This window comes from Jaculus jaculus, chromosome 3 (assembly GCF_020740685.1).
Source record: "Jaculus jaculus isolate mJacJac1 chromosome 3, mJacJac1.mat.Y.cur, whole genome shotgun sequence".
In the NCBI taxonomy this organism is placed as follows: Eukaryota; Metazoa; Chordata; class Mammalia; order Rodentia; family Dipodidae; genus Jaculus; species Jaculus jaculus.
The window spans coordinates 157804321-157819290 of NC_059104.1; the positions used below are offsets into that span (position 1 = coordinate 157804321).

Consider the following 14970-nt stretch of genomic DNA (forward strand, 5'->3'; position numbering starts at 1 on the left):
TTCAATTCACAAAGAATTTATAAGGAAAAGATGTTTTCACTTTGTAGTGTTAGTCTCAGAGAAAAGACTTCATCATCTTATATGTGATATAACTTTCTGGACTCCCGACATCCTCATAGAATTTCATAACAATTTCCTTTTCTTGAAAATGAATGGGCATCTTCTTGCTGTCCACACACATGAGTTTCACTGCCAACGGGCCCAAGTTGACATGATCCTGTGGAAAAACAAGTGGAGAGGTTACTGGGTGAGTTAGCTTTGATATATTAGGTCTTCTTTAGTCTTGCTGCCCTTTACCACGCTGATTTCATTACTGCCTTCCTGATTGTATGAATGCTGGATAACATCACCCCCTGGCCAACATAAGGTACACAATAGCAACAGGATAGTGTGCCAAACACTGGCAAGGGGACACTGGCTATAACATCCATAAGCCTGTCCCCAACAATATACCACCTCTAGGAGGCTTAAATTTCCAGTTGACATCAGTTGAGGAACCTAGCACTCACAACATCTAAGTTTATGGGGGACACCTGAATCAAACCACCACACTATCTTACATACATATGCAGCTGCCCAAGTGAGAACTGTCCAGTGGAGCTCTCACTCAATTCCCAGCCACAGGAGTCCTGAAAGAAAATTAAAATCATGGCTCTAAGCTACTAGGTTTAGGGATACATTATTATGTAGCTTTAGATGCCTTACATTCTGTTGCAGTCAGGTTCACATTGCTGGTAGAAATCAACCGAGCAACAGCAACTTGTGGGAAAAAAGGAGGTTTGTTTTGGCTTACAGGCTTGAGGGGGAAGCTCCATGATGACAGGGAAATGATGGCATGAGCAGAGGGTAGACATCACATCCTGGCCAACATCAGGTGGACAATAGCAACAGGAGAGTGTGCCAAACACTGGCATGAGGAAACTGGCTATAACACCCATAAGCCTGTCCCCAACAGTACACCACCTCCAGGAGGCTTCAATTTCCAATTGCCATCAGCTGGGGAACCTAGCATCCAGAACGCCTAAGTTTATGGGGCACACCTGAATCAAACAACCACATATTCTATACTAGTAATAGAAGACTGTAAGTGAATCTTTCAGCAAATTGGTTAAGAATATGAGTGGTGAGAGCACACAATGAGCTGTGAAAGGTGAGCCAATGTTACTAAGAATAACAAGTAGATTTTTCAATATTCATACTTTAGGTTTTCTTAGTAAATAAACCAGCATTTAAAGTTGTAGTCAGCTCATGAGTCTTACCTTGAAGTCTTGTTCATCTTCATGTAGTAAATTCTTCATAAACTCTGTGCATGAGCCATCTTCCTGGTCTAAATTTAGGGGATGGGCATCTTGGATGCTGTCTTTGTGGATGCTCTCACATAAGCTCCACCTTTTCCCTCTGTCTCTTTCTACAGGTTGCAAATTTGACTCCTCTTCTGAAATGAAAGCAAAGAAACACATATACATTTTGGCATATAAAAATGTGATACATCTTTCGTCACACCTTTACTTTGAAAAGACTCTGAACTTAGACATGTAAATTTTGGGGATGGCAAGATAGCTCAGTTGGTAAAGTACTTGTCTTGCAAGCATGGAGACCTGAGTTCAATCTCCAGAACCGACATAAAATTATCCAGATGAAATAATGTGTATTGTAAACCCAGCACTGGGGTGGCAGAGACATATGGACCACTGGCATTCACTAGCCAGCCTATCTAGTCTACTTGGTGAGTTCTGGTCCAGTGAAAGACTCTGTTTCAATGAAAAAGGCTTACAGAGCTTAAGAAATGACACTGAAGGTTATCCTCTGGCCTTCACATGCACGCACATCCATATGCACATGCACTTGTGCACGTGCACACGCACACACACACACACACACACACACACACACACACACACACAGAGGTGTACAATTTGGTGCTATTGTCTAGCTTGGGTATCATGTTGCTTAGTGTGTGTGAGGACCTGGGTTCAATTCCCAATGCCACTGCTACCACCACATAAAAGAAAGAAAGGAAGGAAAATAAAATGTAGAATTTAGGGGATACAGTAAGAGGGAGCCCCATTTGAAGTAACTAAGCTGTTAACCGATGTGTGTGCTGGTGTTTTGGCTGGGGGAATTGGGACCCAGACTATGTCAGCGTAGGCAGCACTCAGCACTCTATCACTCTTCATGAGATCGACTTAATTCATCGTAAAACACGGGGAGCTTGGTCAGCGAACGAGGTTAGAAGCCTGGCGTAGCGGTGTGCACCTGTAATGACAGCCCTTCAGAGGCCGAAACAGGAGGAGGAAGGTAAGTCAGGGTTATAAAGAAAGACCTGGATAAAGAAGGGGGATGGAGGGAAGGAGGTAAGGGAAAGAGAGGGAAGGAAAAGGAAATAAAAGAAAGGGGTGAGAGACAGGAGAACGCCTAGGACAAGCATCACAAGAGGTGTGTAGAGGAGCCGTGTCCTCTACCCCTTCCACAGCGCCCACGCCTGGCCAGCACAGGGCTCAGAGAGTTGCTAGTTAAATCAAGCCAAAACTCTGTAGTAAAGGGACACCTTTATATATCTTTTGCAACTCTGTAGGCTTCTCAGCTTGCACTTCCTGCCCGGTGGCTTGAGTAAGAAATAGTTGCCTAAAGGAAAAAATAAGAAAACATTTTGTCAGTCAATAAATACTACTTGGGCACCAGTGCACATTTCTCTCCAGAGTATTGGAGACAGATTAAAAAAGGACACAGTTTTTATGCTTGAAGAGCATAAGGTCTGTTGGAATGGTAAAAGGTATTGTAGCATTTAAAAATGACAATTTCCAGCATGATGGGTAAGTAGCATAGTATGAGAATGCGGGGGAGCAAAGAGAAGCACCCCGAGCCAGCCTAGAGGAGAGGAAACCTGAGCTGAGGCCTGAAGAAACAGAAATTCACCAGGGAAGGTGCTGGGAACCAGGGGAGAGCACTCCAAGACAGGGAAAAGCCCCAGAAATGAAAGTCAGAATAATTCCACTTTGCCCTGTTGTAGTAAGGAAATGCAGCGTCTTTAAGAGGTGGTTCCACAGAAGAGAAAATGAGAGAGCAGTTTGACTCCAAGGTGGCACTGGGTCCTGGCTTTCACTGAGTGGTGTTTCAGCCCCTCCCAGGGGACTGGGGTGCGCATGCCTCTCCAGCTCTCTCCACTCTGCGCTCTGCTTGTCAGAATGCCCACGGAGTTTTCAGTAAGAAAATATGTTGTCTTGGGCTGGGAGTGTATCTCAGAGATAGAGTACTTGCCTACTATGTGAGGCCCTAGGTTCAATACCCAGCACCACACACACACAAAGGGGTAGGAGGAATAGGAGAATAGAGGGCAGGGAGGGAGGAATGAAAGAAAAGAGAATGCCTTGAAAACTGGGTTTGTCATTTCCATGTGGTCTGCCTTTTGATAAGAACCTGAAACAATTGGACCCTTAGGTGTGCAAACAACACCTGCTTAGCAGATCAACATTCAAGACCACTTCTCTGGATGAAGTTATTTAAAGAACACTTGTAAGTTGCGATCTAGACACACATGGCTCTAGCAAAGAGAGTAACCATGTGCAGTATTTATAGATACACAATCCCTCAAGACAGTAAAGATCACTGTTACATGTAGCTCATCCAGAGCTCTGATCCATGTTTTCAGCTACAGGATGCTTCTCTGGTTGTATCATAATAAATAATTAAGATCATACTAAATGGCATAACCTTCATAAATGTGCTTTCTCTTTTAACTACTTATTGTTACTTCTCTACCACTTCAGGACAGCAAAAGTCAATATTTTCTTAAAGATTTATTTTTATTTATTTATTAGATACTGAGAGAGAGAGAGAGAGAGAGAAATAGAGAGTGAGAATGGGTGTGCCACTGAAAACAAACCCCAGACTCATGTACCACCATGTGCATCTGGCTTATGTGGGACCTGGAGAATCAGACCTGGGTCCTTAGGCTTTGCAGGCATGTGCCTTAACCTCTAAGCCATCTCTCCTGCTCAAAAGTCAATATTTAATGATAAAGAAAACAGTTTTAATATGGCACTATATTTAGTGTTAGGTGTTAGCTCACTTCATGTCAGCCCTGTGGCACTGGAGTCCCAAGAAGTCACCTCAGATTGACACTTGCATCATCTGGATACCTCAGTGTCTCAACGAACACTATGATGTTCACGGTTACTTGGGATGGGAAAAAGCTGGAGGAGGCATGCATGGGAAATGTCGGAACTATTAATCAGAACACCCGAGTCCTCACCCAAATAGGAAAACAGCCTTTTCTGTGTCGTAGGGGAACAGTTCATTTCTCTTTCTCACTGTGCTCTTAGATTAAGCAGGACTGAGTTCTCAGTGAGAAAGGAGAACTATCTGTACAACAGACCGTATGTACTGTATTTCTTTGACTTGGGAATGGATACAAGAAAGTGAATACCCTCATTCTTTGTCAATAAGACAGCCAACAGATATTGAAGGTTCACCCATTTTCTTTCTGTGCATGTCTTTCTGATGCATTCTCTGAAGAAAGCAGTCACAAAATATGAATGACAGAACTGACACAGGGGAAAAGACAAGGTTCCATGGAAGCAAATAGCAGGGACCCTTAGCCTGGATCTTAGAAATAACACACTATCAGGCTGCAGAGATGGCTTAGCGGTTAAGCGCTTGCCTGTGAAGCCTAAGGACTCCAGTTTGAGGCTCGATTCCCCAGGACCCATGTTAGCCAGATGCACAAGGGGGCGCACGCATCTGGAGTCTGCTTGCAGTGGCTGGAGGCCCTGGTGTGCCCATTCTCTCTTTCTGTATCTGCCTCTTTCTCTGTTACTCTCAAATAAATAAACAAAAATGAACAAATGAACATTACATATGTGTATAAATATTGTCAATAAAATTGTAGTTTACAAAAAAAAGAACACTCTATCGACATATTTTTAAAATATTTTATTTATTTGAGAGAGAGAGAGAGAGAGAGAGGGTATGCCAGAGCCTCCAGCCACTGTAAATGAACTCCAGACATATGCACCCCCTTGTACATCTGGCTTATGAGATTTTAACCTGGGTCTTTTGGCTTTGCAGGCAAATGCCTTAACTGCTAAGCCATCCCTCCAGCCCCTATCAATATATTCTGATTTCAACTTTTCCAACTCTGAAACAAGACTAAGAACTCAAAAAAGAAAACTAGTCTTAGCCAGGTGGCTCACACCTTTATTCTGAGTACTTAAAAAGTCAAGAGGTAGTGGCAGGAGGATTTTGAGTGCAAAGCCAGCCTGAGCAAGACCTTGTCTCAAAAAGAAAAAAAAAGAAAGAAAGAAAGCACTCTATGCAGGGGAGGGCCACGGTGTGTTGGGGGCCTGTGAGCTCCAGAAAGCAGTGAGAACTGAGGACAACCAAAACCTATCAACAAGATAAGAATAGACAGCTGAGTCCCTGGCAGAAGATGAACCACCCTTGGCACAGCATCTAGGACCCCGGTGACCCCACAGAGGAACTTGGTGGATGAGCAAGAGTGCTGCTTCTATGGCGAGCCTGACAACCTGGGCCAGGGTGATGGAGATGGACACTGAGGATACTCAAAATGCAGAAATCCAGAAGCTGCTGAGAGCTCAACACCGAAGTAGGCTTAAAGTACACCTACCAAGGCTCAGGAAGTTTTGTGGAAGAGGGAGCAGAAAGAATGTAAAAGCCACAGGGTGGGAGGGAATATCCAGAGACACTGACATTCCCCCCCCCCCCCCATGAACAATGTAGATCTTACTGAAGAGTTTAGGTGTGACTGCAGAGGGTGGGGTTTGCATACATCATAGAAAACAACTTTAGGATATTTCCAGTGAAATGTTTCACATTTGGGCTGGGGGTGGAGATCAGTAGCAGAGCATTTGCCTGGCTTGCAGGAGGCCCTCAACTTCATCCCTAGCACTGGAAGAGAAGGGCCACCTCTTCCTTCCTGTCCTTGCTAAGCAGTCTGTGACCAATGAAAGAATTCACTTTGTTATAATCATTAGCAGGATATATTTGTCACAACACCACATCAAATCAACTAGACTGGGCTGCTCCAACCACAAGGGAGCTGGCAGTTGGAAGGTGGACCTTCTTAAGGTTTACCTAGTTAAGAACAGAGGACAGGTGGTTAGAAGCCACACACTAGCAACAACTGTCAGGGATTAGAAATGATTAGATAACGACAATAGCAGCAGCAGATGCCAAGAATGAGAGGTTGGATGGGAATGTGGAGCTGGAGTCCTGATAGCATTGAGAAGCCTACAAAACGAAGCACACAGCAGACGAAGAGACATGGCCTCTTGTCTGCCCTTCCTTTTCTCGCTGACAGACCACACCATTTCCTGATTGTTTTGTGTGCGTGCGTGTGTGTGTGTGTGTGTGTGTGTGTGTGTGTGTGTGTTGTTTTATTCATTTATTTGTGATAGTGTCTCATATATCCCAGGCTGGCTGCAAACTCCCCTACCTGTGTATCCAAAGATGGCCTTGACTCTCTACTTTCATCTCCTCAATGAAACACGTTCCACAAAGTCCTGATTATGTGAACCTGGGGCCTTGCACATGCTAGGTAAGCATGCTGTCAACTAAACTGCATATTCAGCTCACATTTTCTCTAATCTACACATATATATCTTTTTTTTAAATATTTTTTTTGTTCATTTTTTTATTTACTTATCTGAGAGTGACAGACACAGAAAGAAAGACAGGTAGAGGGAGAGAGAGAGAATGGGCGCGCCAGGGCTTCCAGCCTCTGCAAACGAACTCCAGACACGTGCACCCCCTGTGCATCTGGCTAACGTGGGACCTGGGGAACCGAGCCTCGAACCGGGGTCCTTAGGCTTCACAGGCAAGCACTTAACCTCTAAGCCATCTCTCCAGCCCCATATATATTTTTTAATTTAAAAATTTTTTGAGGCAAGCCCAACAGTCTGGCCTGTTTTTCTATACTGAGGGTGAGAGAGAGAAAGAGAGAAAGAGAAATAGAGAAAATGGGCATGCCAGGGCCTCCAGCCACTACAATCAAACTCCAGATGCATGCACCACCTTGTGTGCATGTGTGACCTTACATGCTTGTGTCACTGTGCGTCTGGTTTATGGGACCTGAGGACTCAATATGATATCCTCAGACTTCACAGGCAAGCACCTTGACCACTAAGCCATCTCTCAAATCCTCTAACCTGTATTTGACAGCTATCACTCAAGCCTAGCAAACAAAGACCCTACCACTTACTTGTATCCACCTTTTTTTTTCTCTCTTTCTCTGCCTCTCTTTTGCTCTTTCTCAAATAAATGAATCAAATATATTAAATGATCTAGAGCCGAGCACGGTGGCACACACCTTTAATCCCAACACTCAGGGAGGCAGAGGTAGGAGGATCACCATGAGTTCAAGGCCACCCTGAGATTACATAGTGAATTCCAGGTCAGGCTGGACCAGAGTGAGACCTTACCTCGAATTTTTGGTGGGGGAGAGCTTAGGTAAGAAAACAACAGCTAATCTAAAACACAAAGCCAGAATGATATTTAGATCTGATTTCTCCTGTATGGTAACAGATGTGAGTTGAAGTCCTGTTTTCTATGTCTCCAAAGTAGTTTGACTATTTCATCAGAGGAAGTAATTCTACAGTGCAAAAGGTAACCAGAAGCCAGAACTCTCCCAAGAACCTTCCCAAAATGTGAAAACCCTCTCCCTGTGCTAGCTCTCAATGCCTTCTGTTGCACTGTGACGTTGAGAAATGTATGTTAAGTGTTTGCTATTTTCACTAGTTGACTTGTGAAAAAAAAAAATAAGCCAAGGTTCACACTGTACCAGTGCTTAGTAGCAATAATCCCATCTCTCATCATGGCCAGTTAATGAACTTTTTGTTGTTGCTGTTGTTGTTTTGTTTTTTGCCTACTGTAATCTAGCAGAAGCACTAGAGAACAAAGCTATTCACGTCTGTTGGTTTTGAGCATGGTCACGTGCACTCTGGTTCAGACTGGCTGAGCACTGCTTATGGAGGACCCTCTTCTTCAGCCACTCAGTGCTGGAGAGCAATCATGCCTGGCCAAACTTCCTTTTGACAAGACAACATTTTGAAAATTATTTTTAAAATTTATTTGAGATCTCTCAAATAAATAAATAAAAATAAAATAAAAAGAGGCCTATAGAGAGAATGGGTGCACCAGGGCCTTTAGCTGCTCTAAACAAACTTCAAACACATGCACCACCTTGTGCACCTGGCTTATAGGGGTCCTAGGGAATCAAACCTAGGTCCTTTGGCTTTGCAGGCAAGTGCTTTAACCACTGAGCCATCTGTCTAGCCCCATAAGCTGAATTTTTAAAGATCCAATGTCTTCAAAATACTTTCTAGAACTGTTAATGAATTTCACCTGGGTATTTTGAGATCCACAAGTCGACAGTTGAATAATTGCTCAATAAGTAGCAGATTTTCTTCTTCCAGCCGATGAATTGAATTTTCTAATTCTTCCACTTCTTTCCTGTGAATGACAATCTGTTTGTAGAAGAGGAAGGTAGGTGTTAGTACTTACTGACGAAACTCACTGGAGTCTCTACAGCCACCTCAACTCCTAAAGTCCATTTGCCTGTGGGGGGTGGTCTATCATGCATTATTTATTACTGGGGTCACTTAGCCCTTTCTTGGTAAGAAGGACCAGGTAGGACTATTCCTAGGCCATGAGCAGAACTTGTTTTAGAGATAGGCAGTTATTTCGGAAGAGAGGTTGTCTTTTTTTCTGCCCTTCAGAAGCGCTGCTGAACTTTGATATGAGATAGAGGCAGAGATTGAAAACAAAGTTAGTTAATTTAGCAATAAGGCATGTTGGTTTCTAAATGACCCACAGGTGATTATAAACAACATAATAAAAGCTAGTAACACTGGAATAATTTACACATGTGTGTGGTTGTGTATGTATTTTCAGAAAGAGGCCCTTTCTATCCACCACTATTACATAATTATGTTCTCTTTGAGCCTAGAGTAGTTCTTAGAAATGTCAGGTACATGAAATATTTGTTAATTCATTTATACAGTTGTACTAATATTTGTTGTATGTTAAAAGCATACTTTGGGAGCAAGATGCAATAACCTCCTGGCATCTCTTAGCCTGGTGGGAGATGCTGATGAAAAGAGAAAACAAGGATATCATGAGGGGGAAATGGCTCAGTTGGCAAAGCTCTTGCTATGCAAGGATGAGGACCTGAGCCCAGACCTCCAGCAGCCATGTAAATGCTGGGTGGGCATGGAGGCTGCCTGTAAGCCCTGTGTGCTGAAGGCACAGATAGGATCCTTGGGGCAAGTTGGCTAGCTGGACTCACTGAATCAGCGAGTTCTGAGCTCAAGTGAGAGACCTGCCTCAGTAAATAATGTGGACATCCATCAAGGAAAGTATCCAGTGTCAACCTTTGGCCTCTACATTCAAACACATGTGCACATGTACTCACACACATGCACACGTACACACACACACCATAATCAAAGCTGTCCAGCTACTATAGGAAGAGACACACACCAGTTTTTCAGATACTAGGATAAAAGAATTTACAGAAGAGATACCAGGTTAGATGTAATCTGGGTCTTGCCAAGTATGGATTCTCTATGCATACACAAGATGGTATCTTCTAGGGAGAAGGAATCACATGTTTGATGGCACAGTGATTGCATACATATCATACATGTATTCACTAATGTATGCATTAGTGTGTGCATGCAAGTGGAGTGGGGAGAAAGAGGAGAGGAACTGGACAATTAGGGAGGAGTAAACTGTGCTAAACAACCTAGTTTTTATCCTCTCCATGATGGCAAGTCATTGCTAGTCAGAGCAGACTCTATCAATGTTTACTGAAAAATTATGACTAACTCAAAAAACTATGACTACCTCAAAATATGAACAAAATTTGTCATGTTCGTTGAAGTAATTATCATCAGCCCTTAAGTACCTTTGGGAGGGTTTGTCTAAAGAAGATGGGGCAGCCACGAGTATGTGCACACTTCCAAAGAGGCTTGCCTCTTGGACCCCAATGAGCCCCATGACATCACGAATGCCAACTGCTGTTAGCCAGTGCAGAAGCTGATCAAAGATAGGTTGATCATCCACAAGATTCTGACCATTCCTGGGCTCCACATCCAAAAACCACATTGGCTCACAGGCACATGGGCACAGTATGTGGGTATGTGGTCCTGTGAATGCCTAAGCATCCAGGAAGGGAGAAGTGAGAGGATCTTGCGTAGGCTTCTCAGGAGGTACTGTGAATCTCTGAAGATGGACCTCTACATGTACCGCGTGCTGTATCTGAAGGTGAAGGGGAATGTTCATAAGCAAGCAAATCTCATGGACCACGCCTACAGTCCGAGGTGAACAGGGCCCGCAGGAAGCTCCTCGCTGACCAGACTGAGGTGAGCAGGTCTGAGGCCAGGAAAGTGCCTCCAGGTCAAGAAGGAGGCATTCATGATGATGCTATCCAAGGAGGAAGCGACAAGAATGAAGCTCCCCTCTCCTTTCAGCACATAGCAACTTGCTGAATGATCACAAAGGTCAGTAACTAAAATAAGCCTTTATCTGTTAAAAAAAATTTTTTTTAAAGGCTTAGCAGTGGGAAGAACACACTGTAGACTGATACTCAATCTCTATCAACTCCTACCAGCATGAGTAGTTACACAGGCGCAGAGCAGCAGGTGCTCATGGGGAGAGATCAGGAGAGCAGAATTAGAACTCTGAATATAAAACAGGGGCAGACAGGTAAGAATAACAGAAAGACAAGCAGGAGCAAGGAATGTGTTCTCAGGGGATGAGATGAGCTTAAACTCAGTACTTCTAGTCAGGAGTTACCACAAGTGCAGAACAAACTGACCACTTTTGCTTTGTTATTTATATTTTGGAATCTTGAAGAATTTGGACTATTGCCACATGTACACACCTCACTAGTCATTTATTAAAACATGTGAATCCTTTCAGGTGCAAGCTTATGAGGTAGACATACAGGCACACGAAGGTGCCACAGGGCGGCTTATAACACAAAGAACAAAACCACATGGACAACCAGAAACAGCCTCCATGTCCCAGGAAAGGATTAGACCTGCTGGTGGCTTGGGGTTAGAAAAAAAGGCATATGTTATTAACCTGCCTCGAGCAACTTAGTGAAACCATTCAGGACCATAATACTCAACCAGAAAGCCAGGGGTTGGTGTTTTAGGATTCATATTAAGTTGATTACGAACTTGAATGCCTTAAGGAAAAAAAATTATGATTGTCAAAGGATGAGGAATAAATTATAGTTTGGTTGTAAGCAAAGAAAAATAATAGAACATTTGGGTATGTTTGGCCTAAGGGCTTGGCATGCTTTGGAGGCAGTGCACATAGTTCTTGATCTCTTTCCAAAGTTGAGAATAAGCTCCCCTTTGGGGAGTTACATCTAGTTTTCCAGGCTGTGGATATCCTCTGGCATCACCTCCTTCTCCAGAGCAGTAAGAATTGTTCTCATCAACTGTTCTCTCTCTCCAGCCTTTTAAAATAGTAGGGAAATGAAAACTAATTCCTTTTCATAATCATGCAAATACTATTAAATTTCTGGGATAAGATAATGAATAAGGTTTGGAAAAGAAAGAAAACAATTTTCCTCAAAATACATAATAAAGGTATATAGAAATTCGAAAAGGCCACTTTTTTGGCAGGGGGGAGATGGGGAGTTTGAAGTATGGTCTCACTCCAGCCCAGGTTGACCTGGTATTCACTATGTAGTCTTAGGCTGGCCTTGAACTCACAGCAATCCTCCTACCTCTGCCTCCCAAGTGCTGGGATTAAAGGTGTGTGCCACCATGCCAGGCTAGAAAATATCACTTAAACTATGTTAAGTCAGACCCTGATAAAATATACATTCTTGAAATTTTCCTTTGAAACATCCACATTGGCTCTATGTCTTCTGTTGAAATTGATTAGCAGCTCCTTGAATCCCCTTGCCTGGTTTCTTTGCCTTTCCTTTTAAAGTATTTGTTTATTTGCATGTGTGTATACATGCACACATGCACATGCTAAGGTCTCTTGCTGTAGCAAATGAACATCCAACATCCATGGGTGGCTGGGTGATTGAACCTGAGCTGACAGGCGTTGTAAGCAAGTGCCATTAACTGCTGAGCCACCTTACCAGCCCTGGTTTTCCATTGTTCTTCATTTTCCTAAGAAGCATGCTAAAAGAAACCAGTAACAGAAATGGTGCAACAAGACAGCTCCATGTTTGGCCTAGAGATCTCTGTTTTAGGTTATTGCTGAGAGACAGTGGAATGGAGAGAACTGCTCTCAAGAGCCCCATAATTAACAATACTTCTTCAAAGAAATTAATTGACTCAATTGTTCTGTTTCTGGGCAATTTCTGAGTATTGTGATAATATTTATATTAAGAAAGAGTTGTCATTAATTTTGTGAGTAAATTTAATAACGCTAACTGGTTTTTGAAACAGAGAAATTAAATCTATTGAATTTCCTTATGATGATTTATCCTTTATTACTCAGTTGGTTTTTCAATGATTCAATTAAACTTGACCTTTTCCCTTTTATTTCCATTGGGTTGTTTATGAGAAATAAAGAGTAATACCAAGAAAAACACAATTTGTGTCTTTAACAGAAATAATAAGGGCATCAATACAGTCTTTCTTATCAGTTAAATATGTATTTTTGTAATTGTTTCCCCTAAACATAAGACCTATAATGAAATTAAGAATTGAATAGCTATTATGTATAATAAAAGTATAAGAATTTCTCCCCAATACTCTATCAACCAACCTTGGCTTTTTAATTTTTAAACAAATTATTGATACTTTGTTTTAAATAGAAGTTCATCCTGCATGCTTGGTGGGAATAGTATGAGCTGTCTTTACCATGACTTTATAAAGGCATTTTACAGGGTGTTGTCACACTTGTCCTAGTGACACAGGCCTGTAATCCCATCTGTAAGTATCAATAATAAATAAATAAATAATAGGAGGAGGAGGAGAAGCAAAGGAGAAAATAGCTGGGAATATAGCTCAGTGGTAAAGCCCTTGCCTAGCATGCGAAAGGTCCCAGGTTCAATACCCAGTACACACAAAAAAGGATAGCTGTCAACACCATGAAAAGACTCCACTCAGTCAAACAGGATAACAATGAAAAAGAGAAAATTGAATAAGGAATATAACAAGTCCCACCATAGACATACTGAGTTTGAAGTGCCAACTGGTCCAAAGCTGAGGACACAAATTAGTGATAAAGAAGGACTTTGGAGAATCACAGAAGACCAGCTTCCTTGTAAAACTCATGCACAGTTAGCAGTGAGTTCTCTCAAAAATAGTGAGTTTTGTTTCACAGACATTTATTTATTTTCTTTTTCCTTTCTTTCTTTCCTTTTTGTTTTTTGTTTTTGGAGGTAGGGTCTCACTCTAGCTCAGGCTGACTTGGAATTAACTATGTAGTCTCAGGCTGGCCTTTGAACTCAAGGTGATCCTCCTACCTCTGACTCCCGAGTGCTGGGATTAAAGGTGTGAGCCACCACATTGTGCGCACAGACAGCACTTCTTCTTCTTTTTTTTTTTTAAATTATTTATTTATTTGAGAGCAACAGACACAGAGAGAAAGACAGATAGAGGGAGGGAGAGAGAATGGGCGCACCAGGGCTTCCAGCCTCTGCAAAAGAACTCCAGACGCATGCGCCCCCTTGTGCATCTGGCTAATGTGAGACCTGGGGAACTGAGCCTCGAACCGGGGTCCTTAGGCTTCACAGGCAAGCGCTCAACCGCCAAGCCACCTCTCCAGCCCCAGACAGCACTTCTTAAAGCAGAGGAGGATGGCTACTTTTCTATATGGAAGGGACCTGTCAGGAGAGGAAGGGTAATTGGCTATGCCTAAGGTCCTGCTCAGGACCCAGAAACTCAGCTGTTAGTGAAAAGCTGAGTGATCATCACCACTAGGTAGAGTCTCAACCTGTCTGCATGGCACACCATGTGCACCTAACCGCCTTCTCCAGGAGACTCTCTTCTGTGTCCCCTGGCACTTCTGAACTGACTTCAGAAAATGTACATGATCATGTTGATGTTTTAAACATGTGTCTCTGAGCTCATGTGAAGGAAGAAGTTTCTAGATTAAGAAGAGGAAATGGAGGAAGGCATGTTTTCTAGTTGTGGGAATTAGATGAGAGCCAGGGCTAGAGCAATGGCCAGGAAGCAAATTAAAAGTGATGGGAGGTAAAATCTGCGGGACTTATAGAGGCCTTCTGGATGCAGGTACTGATAAGGACATGTGCGAGCTACTGTGTGGCTTTGGGTGACCAGATGATCCTTCACTGGGAGAGGCAGTTTGAAGGGAAGGGGAAGGTGGAGAGACGTCTGGTGTGGTTAGATGGAGCTGCAGATTGTTGTTGAATATGTGGGTTTGGAGCCTAGAAGTGACATCATTTTCAATCTGGATACTTTTAAGGCCCAGAACACAATTATCTTTCTCAGATATTTCTTTCCTGGCATATTGGGAAGTACAGCCTTTCCTGTTTTTTCTTTCTTTCTTTCTTTCTTTCTTTCTTTCTTTCTTTCTTTCTTTCTTTCTTTCTTTTTTTGAGGTAGGGTCTCTCCTGTTTTTCTTTTACTCAGTTTACTACCTTGTAAATTCATGAGGAAGATAGAAAAGTCAATATTGTGAGCTCTTGGATTTCTGAAAATAGCTTTATTTTTGTACTTAACCTAGTTATATATAGAATTCCAAGTTTAAAATAACTTTCCATCTGAACTTTGTTACTGAGAAACTGAGTGTCAGTTTTGTGCTTATTCCTTTACAGTTAGCTTCCTTCCTAACCCACTACCTTCCTCCCTAAAGTTGTACGATTTCCCCTTTTGTTCTTGGTGTTTTGAAAATTTATGCCTTTTTAGCTCCCAAGGATTTTTATATTATTTCCTAGATGGGGCCCTTCTTCCTGCTTTATCTTTCTGCATAATCCTCTTTAAATATCCCTTTTTATTGCATATCTTG

General features: G+C 42.5%; 1 protein-coding gene across 4 annotated transcripts in view; it reads right to left on the reverse strand.

The window, feature by feature from the left end:
• Ccdc83 (coiled-coil domain containing 83) overlaps nt 1–14970 on the reverse strand; it is a 46236-nt gene continuing 31266 nt past the window's right edge. For all 4 annotated transcript variants that reach the window (XM_045145995.1, XM_045145996.1, XM_045145994.1 and 1 more), the window contains 4 exons: nt 8362–8483; nt 2549–2625; nt 1260–1435; nt 1–217 (listed from right to left, as the gene is read on the reverse strand). In XM_045145995.1, the coding sequence (XP_045001930.1) occupies nt 56–217; nt 1260–1435; nt 2549–2625; nt 8362–8483 (537 nt within the window). In that variant the 3' untranslated portion in view covers nt 1–55. The remainder of the gene's footprint in view (nt 218–1259; nt 1436–2548; nt 2626–8361; nt 8484–14970) is intronic.